This window comes from Haliaeetus albicilla, chromosome Z (assembly GCF_947461875.1).
Source record: "Haliaeetus albicilla chromosome Z, bHalAlb1.1, whole genome shotgun sequence".
NCBI lineage: Eukaryota > Metazoa > Chordata > Aves > Accipitriformes > Accipitridae > Haliaeetus > Haliaeetus albicilla.
This window is the reverse complement of record NC_091516.1, coordinates 25607929-25618462: the sequence shown is the minus strand read 5'-3', so window position 1 is coordinate 25618462 and position 10534 is coordinate 25607929. Positions and strand designations below refer to the sequence as shown.

General features: G+C 38.7%; 1 protein-coding gene across 1 annotated transcript; it reads left to right on the top strand.

Annotated features, from left to right (window-relative positions):
- Positions 1–5027: 5027 nt before the first annotated feature.
- LOC104310525 (interferon epsilon) lies at positions 5028–5685 on the top strand. Its single transcript, XM_009926572.2, has one exon. The coding sequence runs from the start codon at positions 5131–5133 to the stop codon at positions 5683–5685; it is 555 nt and encodes a 184-aa protein (XP_009924874.1). The 5' UTR covers positions 5028–5130.
- Positions 5686–10534: the final 4849 nt, after the last annotated feature.

Sequence of the window (10534 nt, the reverse complement as noted above, 5' to 3'; positions counted from 1 at the left end):
CTATTACTGCTTAGCAGCCTGTCTCTGCACTGGCTTCTTCTAACTCTTCCATCCCTGGCCTCCACCTACAGGAGTAGACTACCCCATTCGTCTGCCTCAGACCTTTTTTCTCAAGGGACACTGTCCTGTTTTGGTTGCCATTGTGATGCCAGAGAAGGGAAAAATACAGCCCTGGCTTTTGAATGCATGCTACCAACATTTCCCTGTCCTGACCTGCCAAAATGATCTGAGCCAGCTCCTGCTGCTTGTCTCTGTAAGTGTAAAACTACAAAGACCTTACGGGTTTGCCCATTTCCTTACGTATCTGCCTGATATTTTAGGTTCATTTTCAGGATTATGTTTATATGCATTTAATTTTTCCCTTTTTTATGTTATGTGCTCAAGTATTTTTTATGATCTTTGTCATGCTATTCTCCAAGTCTGCCTTTATACTGTTTAGATTTCATAAAAATCACTACTCCCATGCAAGCCTATCTTTGAAAATACCTGGCTTTTTTGATAAACAGAAGGGTTTTAAAAGCATTTTTAGCTTGGGCACCTGCGTTTTTTCTTTTTATAAAATATATGTCAGATATCCTCCATTTTAAGAAGGCAGCTGCTACTCAGAATAATCTGGTAACTCTTTAGGAATTCACTTATTAAAAAATGAATGTCATTATATTCAAGAGTTTTAAGTCTGAGCACTCTTTCAGAATAAATGACTATTCGATGTGATAAATCATGTGGTATTTCCAGCAAAGCATCCAAAGAACCGGTCTATGCCCAGTAGTTTTGACAGTTCATGTTACCAGATATAAGAGCCTCGCTGAGGGCAAAAAGACAGCCCCAGTACGTGCTGATCTCCAAGTTGTCAATACAGGAAAGTAAATAGGTTCCCAGATGATTTAGTTCCCTACAAAAAAGACTGCAGATCCTGCTCCTTTTTAAGCAGAAAAAAAGGTACTGACAATGTTTTTATATGTTTTTACAATTAAGGTAACAAACCTTTAGTGACTTAAATGGAAACAGTAATTTTTTTACTTCCATGCTTCTAAAATGTAGGTTATGAGAATACCCCTTTGCTGCTACTTCATTGAGGACTGCTCCGTTAAATTTCTTTTCTGCTAAACTGAATTTGTAGCACTTAGGGGGGTTTTAATTATTAGTTAATACCCTTATTGGTCAAATTATACTTCTTGAAACAATACTTTGCAAAAGCAAGCATGTATTGCACAAATGGTTTCAGTGAATTACTCGGCATAAGATAAAACAGTTGCTTGGATTGGGACAGGTCAACAGAACACCAAGAAATGATCTGCTGAGATGGGAAGGTCACATGGATGAGCTAGATCTTACTTTCTTGTTTAATCTGGAGAAAAGGAGGCTGAGGGGAGACCTTATCACTCCCTACAATTACCTGAAAGGAGGTTGTAGTGAGGTGGGTACTGGCCTCTTCTGTCAGGTGACTGGAGATAGGATGAGAGGAAATGGCCTCAAGTTGTGGCAGGGGAGGTTTAGACTGGCTATTAGGAAAAATTTCTTTACTGAAAGGGTTGTCAGGTATTGGACCAGGCTGCCCAGGGAAGTGATTGAGTCACCATCCCTGGAGGTATTCAAAAAGCATGTAGACAAGGCACTTCAGAGCACGGTTTAGTGGGCATGGTTGATGGTTGGACTCGATGATCTTGAAGGTCCTTTCCAACCTAAATGATTCTATGATTCTTAATGCAGACTGTAATAGTGATTGTGAATGCAATTGTAGCATATGAGCTAAATTAACTGTGCTTTAATAATTTAAAACTGAATAAGGTATTCGTCTTCATGGCAGATTTTGTAGTCAAAAAACTATAAATTTCCTAGCTTTATCCATGCATGTTGAGTGGTTCAATCTATAGTATTAAACCTGTACTATCCCATTTCTGACCAGCGCATGGTCACTTTTGGCTGCTCCTGCCTTTGTCCATCACAGCATAAGGCTTGCACCTGGCCAGCCACATGGTCTTAGGATAAGAGCAAAGAATCCAATCATCTTGCCTGTATTTGAAGTTTTTGCTTAAAAAAAGTAGTAACAAAGAAAGAATTTAGATGTATAGGGGGGAGGACTGGCACGTTATAGCTGTGAGGGAAAGCATAATGGAGAAAAACTATTTTCTTTCAACATGGGCAGTGTCAAGCTAGCTGGGGAGGAAGCTATCTTGTGCAGTGACAAGCTGAACCTATTTGGACTCCTTTGATATGCTGACTTGTTAAAATCAGTGTGTTTTGAATGAATTAAAGGAGAAAAGAAACTAATAGCTAGAGTAGATGAACTGTTGAGAGGAACTGGTTATTTTGATTTAAGAAAGCTGGTGTAAGATTATATGAAGTGATTTAACATGGATAGTTATCAGAGGCCAAAAGCACACTGTTTTGCAGCAATGTTCCCTCACACTGCTCCTTTTGCCAGCATATACATAGGCTTAACTTAGACTTACCACATGCCTTGGTGCCTGACATGAAAGAACCCATGTCATAAGGGATAGTGAATATTAATTTCATTCCTTTATTGCATTATATAATGAAATTAAAACCTTCCATTAGGGAAGCAATTTGTGGCATTTTAAAGATGTTAGAGAGACATAAATTGTGCACATGTTTAGCTCTAGTCTTACACTCCTGTAATGAATACATATATAGCTAGATGACCTTTTAAGGGCAGATCTTTCTTGCATGGAATCAAAGATCAGATAATCTTTCCAGAATAATGATCTGTTAGGTCTACTTGGAAGTACAGCTGTGCTTTGTAAACTTATTTCCTCTTTTCATTCTAGGTTACAGTGGTCTGTGCTTCAATCGCAGGCAGAGAAATAAACAGCAATCTGTGCTGCAGCTTTGTATCACTCAGTTGCCTCTTGAGTCATTACTTTTAATGAACTGTTTGTTTCTGAATTAAGCAATAAAGATGGATGATTAGGGGAGACTGTCCTGAATCATGCAATATGACTACTGTGCTTTGATCAGTGCAATGATCAAGAAACTGGCTGAGTGGGGAAGAACAAATTGTTGTTATTAAAAAAAAAAAAAGCAAAGCAAAACAAAACAAAACAAAACCCCAGAACAACCTGAAAAACCGGATGGATTAAGTCAAGCATAACTGTTCTGTGAGGAAGAGTGGACAACTGATCTGTTAACACAGACAAGAGGATAAAACACCTGTACCAGCTCTATCTTGGCAAGAAATCTGGAAGAGACCATCTTCTCTTTTCTCCCCTCTGTAAAGTTTGTGACACCCAGGATGGCATCTCCAGCTCTTCATTGAAAGGGAAACATGTAAAAAAATATTTTGCAAGAGGAAAGAAAGAATGTGTGTGTCTAGGAGATACAATGTATGTGAAAAGTTTACCTGTTTAAATCAGTAGGATTAAGCTCATCTAATGATTACAGTTTGGAAAAAAATACTTGTGTATAATTTATGGAAATAGATGTAGCAGTATTTAATACTTTTCTTGAACTAAATACATCTTTTATTGATTTCATTATGATTGTAATACATTATGTACTTAACTTCTACAGCTGTATTTTTGCAAAAGTGATACATCTCCATAGCCATTTTGTATTTAACATAATAATGCACTTCAGTCCATTTTTTCCAAAGTAATAAACATTCCCACTAAGTGAAAAGATTTGGTCCCATATTATGCATTTTATATCCTGCTCTGATTGTTCTTACTCTTTTTATTTACTATTGTCATAGGTGATAGGGGATTCACTTCTTCCTCACACTGGCAGGACATCCCATCCACAGTTGCTTAAGCAACATCAGGGCATCCAAGGAGTTTGCTCATGTGAATAATTCTGCTCAGCTTAATTTATGACTTTTTAAAGCCTCCCAAATATCTATGTATTGAACACAAAGGAAGCCCTAAAACAGTAGCATAAATCTACTCAGAGTGACTACCGACTGGGAATTAAGCCAACCACATAGCAATGGGTGCAACAACAGAACAAAAACACAGACCCAGGTCTCAGACTAAAAAAACAGTTTATCTGACCTCTTCATCAAGGCAATCATCTGCAGACAGTTGCCTTTGCAATGACATATGTTTGCACAGGAGGCTGGGGAGACAGCAAAATGATAGTTTAAGACTAGCTTTCATCAAAACAAAATCAGACAGGAGCCAGATTTCCCAATGTACTGTGATAGACGTAACTTCCTCTATTATATGGCTCGGAAAAGCAAATAGCTGAAATTAGTATTTTTTGTCTTCGCTATTCATTCTCTTCCTATTTAATGTCAGAATTCAGACCTGTGCTCTACTGGCATTGATATTAATTATTGCTCAGTTACTTACATGGAGGAAAAAAAGAGTATTTCATCCAAGCATCTAACCTGTTCCCATGTGAGTATTTTTATGTGCATGGCGCTTACAGTCTATAAGTGAGATCAAGACCTCATTTGGTTAGCAGTGTGTATGCATTAAAATACACATAGGTATATTAATGCATATACACATTTTTATATATATATATATACACACACACACACACACACTTATTTTAATGATACGACACCTGTCCTTTGAGCCTAAATGGTAAAGAGGTAAAATGGTAAAGAGGTAAAGGTGAGGAGAAAGAAAATATTTTCCCTGAATGAAAATAGGTAGAGAAAGCTTAACTGAATTTTGGAAGTATAAATCATGCTGAGATAGGATGGCAGTAGTATTCAGCAGGTCCCTGACCCATCATTGACAGTGTTATTTTATTTCAACGTGCTCTTCCACTGCTAAAATATTAAGAAACTAAGGATATTTCTGTAACTTTTTCTTTTAAATTCTCATTATACTTCCTGTAGAATTTTTGAGGGAGGGGGAATTAATCATCCAAGATATATGTAATATTCTAATATCCAGCTGAAATAAAAAGAAAGTGGCAAAAAAAAAAAAAAAGACAATGAAGTCATAAAGCAGAAAATGAAAGTGGTAAGTGTCAAAAGCATACACAAGGGGGAAAACCTTAAAAACCAAAAAATGATGAAAGAAAACTTCTCCTACAGAATAATTAGATTTCAAGATTTTGAAGAAACAGGAGCCTACGAATGACCTTCAAAGCATCCCAGCCTGTCTCTCAGAATTTATACACAGGACAGGAGGAACGTAAGAGCTTATCTTCATCATGAATGTTTTTGGCTTGATAACAATTGGCCTCATACTGTTGTGCACCACCACCATCTCCAGTCTTCAGTGTAATCACCTTCCTTTACAGCAAAGAAAAATGATTGAGAACAGCCTGCAACTTTTGGACAAAATGGGCAAAAAGTTTCCTCAACAATGTCTAAGAGAGAAAATGTCCTTCAGATTTCCTGAGCAGGTTCTAAAGCCCAGACAGAAAGAGGCTGTCAAAGTGGCCATTGAAGAGATCTTCCAACACATCTTCTATATCTTTAGCAAAAATCTGACTCTAGCTGCTTGGGATGGGACAGCTATAGAACAATTCCAAAATGGACTTTATCAGCAAATTGAGCAATTGGAGGCATGTGTAACCAAGAAGCAGACCCACTACTTTCACAGTAATGAAGTCAACAGGCTGAAACTGAAAAAGTATTTCCAAAAAATAGACTGTTTTCTTAAAGACAAACAACACAACCTGTGCTCCTGGGAGATCAGCCGTGCAGAAATGAGGAGATGTCTTCAACTGATTGATAAAGTCGTAAGGAAGCTTAACAACTAAGGTACAAAGATTTTGACCTGACATAACTTAGCTTTAAAAATATTTATATTTATTATTTGTTCTATGATCTATCTTGTGGCCGTGCTTCCAGTTCATTTTGATTGTATTTAAATAATTATGCTGCTGAAATTTATTTTTGCAAATGTAATGCATTATTCAATGTACGTGATTTTTTCCCTTGGTAAGCAAGCTGTCTACCCTAGCTATAAATTAATCTATATGACTTTTTAGTTAGGGTTACTCCATAGGAAGGGATTATAATCTTATGACAAATAGTGTCATCCTATGGTGTTTTCTGCTGAGAAAATGTGCTGCTACTTTCCATCTCTATTTCACCTACATATAGAGAATCACCTTAGAGGAATTGCTACATTTGTACTGAATGAGATGGCAACAAAAATAAAGTAGTATATTGCTTATTTAAGTGGTCCTGGCTTCGGTTGAGACCATTCATTATTCTTCAAAGTTTGTATGCTCTTTTACAAGAATGTATTTTTTCTTTATGTTTCAGTCATTCTAACATTTGCTTTGTTCAGAGACGTAAAGTAGTTCTAGAAGTATTTGTCTACATAGGCTATTGTTTGCAGTAGCTATGTCTTCTGCAATAACTTCTCAGTTGGACACTGTTAACTTTTAATTGAAGTATCTTTGCCTTCTCTAACTGTCTGGGGGTAAGGCTTTTTTTCCTTCCCGCTGTGTTTCCAATTCATTTTAACTTCTTTCACAAGCTTATTTAAAATAACTTCTCTACATAAAAGTACCCTAAAGCCACATCTGCCTGTGGCACATCCTGCTTCCTCATGGACATATTCATCCTGGCTACTGCAATCTCAAACATCACCATTCAGTGCTGTGTTTTATTGCTGCTTGAAATTTTCTGCCTTGTTCCCTTTGCTCACAAATTGACCCACAGAAACATATAGCCCTTGGTATGCCAATGAATTTCCCCTCCAAACCACATAGCCTTGAGTAATAACTGCAATATAATAAAATTCTTTAAAACAACTTGTAACAAACTGGGCAAAAATCCACTAATTTCTATGAGGTCAAGCCTGGATTTTACCCTTGGGAAATTGTCCCTGGGTAACTCCATTTCAAATGGTTGTGTTTTCCCTAGTCACTTGCTCTGTGCTAGTAAGGGGCAAAGCAGAGTTGTATTCAGGCTCTGTTACCTAATGAATATTGGTAAAAATTTGGTTTAAAAACCAACAACTTCAAAAAAAAAGCTATTCCCTGTGGCCAAGGCTGATGTACATTTGGCACAGGCTTCTGAGTCTGGCATAAAGAACCAGAGGAGACAGAGCATGGCAGTGGCTCCCAAGAGAGGGTGATGTTAGTCCCAGAGGACTGAAATTGCTAGCAGTTGGTTTAAGCATCAGGTGAGGAACCACTTTAAAGCTTTCCCTGATCTCCAGCTATTCAGAAGCATATCATTCAAAGGGGTGATAATAAAAAGGTACATCTAAACAAAAAATTGACTAGCAAGAACAATAGCAATGGTGCACCAGATCTCAGGTACCATATCTATGACACAGGTCTCTTTTGCAGGGTGTACATACTCTCCTCTCTACCACTCGTGGATACGAGCTAAAGAAGTGATGAGAGACATGGGTATCAGGTCTGAAGCTGAAATACCAGAAATAAAACCAGCTAACAACTTCACCATGATTCAGAACAATGGAAAAGACCAAAGAAACAGAGCAAAGTATCAGAGCAATTTCCACCTGGTGACAGATATCCTGCCACAAATGCTACAGCAAAATGTGTACTTCTTGGGCTTTGTAACTAACAGCACTTGAAATGGCCCCACTGCGAAACTGTTTCAAATCTTATTTCTGCTGCTTGTTTGGTTTTTGTGCTTCTTCAAGCCTGTACAATAAAAGGACATTCAGTCTACTTACCTTTCTGGCTCTGATGTCCTAGGTGGTTTCTGCAGTGCAGTAAACCGTTGTTGAAATGGCCTCATTTTTAATGAAACTTGGAAATAGCATGAAATATTTTCAACTGCTCTCTTATGGAGGATCCCAGTTTTTATTGTCTCACTTGCCTGCAGTGGGAATATGTTAATTCATGGCCCACTAATTGCTCAGAAACTCTCATACCATTAAGCTTTCTTTTTAGTTCATAACTGCCCTTAAAAATCTCATCACCGAATAAAAATATGTTTTGACATATTTAAGTCAACAGGGTACTTTGCAGTGCAGGAAAAAAACCAGAACGGGCACTAGAGGGCAAAGTTAGATTATAGACAAGTGTAAGAATTGTGGGTGAATGTATATGTATTTTGGCAAGACAGCGTTTCAGCTTTTTATCAGCATGCTGCTTATCAGTAAATTACTACTGGGTTCACAGAAGGGAGTTCAAAGAAAAATGAACTATTCTTGAAAGAAAGAAGAAGATCTCAGAGATGATGGACAGGTGCTCATAAACCAGCATTTGATTTCAATTACTTTTTGGTGAACTGTGAGGTAACAGAAATTATTTGTACTGAGACTATGTCTAGAAGACCTATTTAAAGATGGGGACCCTGGAACAGACATGGTTGCTCAACAAATAAAAAGGAAAAAAGAAAATAAAAAACCCAAAATATCTTCATTTTATTCTTATTTTTTAAAGAAAGGTAAAGAGTCTTTAAGGTAAAGGAAGAAAGCTGACAGAGTCAGAAGATCCTCTCTCTTCTCCTTGCCATTGTAATCTTTTGGAACAACCTGTATTTCATGACCATTGTGTTACCAGATCAGCTATATATTATGCCCCTGGCTAAGTGAAACCCTCTGGTATTTCTTCCAGTTAGTATTTTTCTAGAAGTTAAACAAATGTAGCAAAATATAGTTTTTAACATACATTATTTTCAAATGGAAATGAATAAAATACTGAACATTAAGTCTCAAATCCTGGTTGAAATTTAACATAGATGAAACAAAATCCTTCCAAGATGGGACTGCTTGTAGGCCAAAAAGTTTCATAAATTTTCTAATAAGACTCATGCACCAGTGCTGTGCAGCACTGGTCCCAGTCACAGTTGTGGCTGTTCTCATGGCTCCTCTCACAGCTCCTTGTTTACATGTGCTGTGCTGTGCTGCACTTTTTGGGATACTGCACTAGAACTGATCCGGTTTCACCTATGCAGAGTCTGTTTTCTGGAGTGGATTTACGGGATTGGGGTCAAGCGCCTGGTATCCCACAAGGAACTTCAGAATAGGTACAGCAGAACTGAAGAATGCTTACTCCAGACTTCCCTCTGGAAAAAATTATTCACAAGTCATAGTCAGCTAGAGCTTTCCAAAGCAATTCCTCCTTGGGTTTGGCCTGTTCTGCCAGCTCTGGCTTTACTTCATTTTTAAACTGGGAAAAAAGAAAAAAACAGTAAACCCAAAACAGAGGAAAAAACCCAAACCAAAACAAACCCAAAGCAAAATAGGACAAAAGTCTATATAAATAAGTCTCCAAATAATCATCCAGGATTAGCCCTTATTGCTAAGAAGGACAGCTGTGAACTCCTTCAGAGCAGCCATAGGGAAGTTGCAGTGGTGGCTGTGGTAGAGCTGGCAGACCAACACCAGGGTTGAGGAGTGGGGGGCTGGAGAGGGGATCAGGAACTGCTCATGGGGAGACAGTGCCCACGGACTGCTGCGTCCTGCCAGTCCTCACCCCTTCCAACCCACCCTGCCCCTTGTTGGGGGTAGCCCTAAACTGTTTCCCCCCTCCCAGTTGTGGGGGAACAGTGGGTCCTTCCAAGGAGCAACCAGAGGGGAGACCAAGAAATGAGGGTGACAAAGACACAGAATAAATCTTAAAAGAAAGTGCCAGTCCTCAGTTTTGACTGGCAGAATGAATTAACTTTGCTTTAGAAATCTAATGCAAAGCAAAAAAAAAAAGTGAACAAAGCAAATAAGATTGCATTTGATACTTTCCAGTAAGGCGACTGCTTTTAATAGCCCCCAATCTTCCTACTAATCCTCGTATAGGCAAGGATGGGTCATTTATATCAGTGTTTCTCACACTGCTACTGACGTCAGGAAATCCTGGTAAGGTGCAAAGGCTTTTTCAGTGCTGAGGGTTCCTAGGGGAGCAAACTCTGACAAGGAAAGCGAGGACAATCTTTCTTCTCAGCCTGCAGACATGGCAGTGCCACAGCCCCCCATGCAAACTGGGGGGGCAGCTGCAGTGCTGCCGTGGGGCCTCCCCACTGCAGCAGCACCTTGCCAAGCCCACCTTGCTTCCAAACACAATTTAGGCTCTTCAGTAGTTGTGTCCTGGATGAATTCCTTTTCTCTCTGTACAACATTGAAATTTAAATCCCCAGCTCACGTGAACTGCCAGCCCTCTGTTTTAATTTCAGAGGGCCTGAGGATGAAGCAATGGTAAGTGATGAGTACAGAGAAATTCATGTCCTGCCTCAGTTCCCTCCACAAGAGGCTGCAAGGTTGATTCATTTTCTAAGACCAACCTTCCTGAGCCCAAGTGCTTGTGATTAGGCTTTTAAAACCACGTTACCTTCAGCAATGAAGAATTCAATCTTCTAAGCAAGTAATATAATCTGCTTCTCAAAGCGTGGAAGTGAACACAGTTAACATTCCCCTCTACAAAATAACTGTTAAAACACAGTAATGCCTTTGCAAAGTCAAAATCCACATTAAGGAGCTTAAACACTGAGATTTCAAATTGCGTATCTGTCCCCTGCACACCAGACACACCATGTCTACTCCCCATAACTCTTATTGATGGCCATATTCCTCAAGTTTCTTATCTTGGTAGGCCAGAACCTACACAACTTCCTCTGGACTTAGCTGGAGTACTGTGTGTTACAGTTCATTTTCCCACAAAGGAAATATCTTGACAGACATAT

Bases quoted from the DNA above. Each gene is read 5' to 3' on its own strand.
- LOC104310525 (XM_009926572.2), top strand. From the start codon at position 5,131: ATGAATGTTTTTGGCTTGATAACAATTGGCCTCATACTGTTGTGCACC.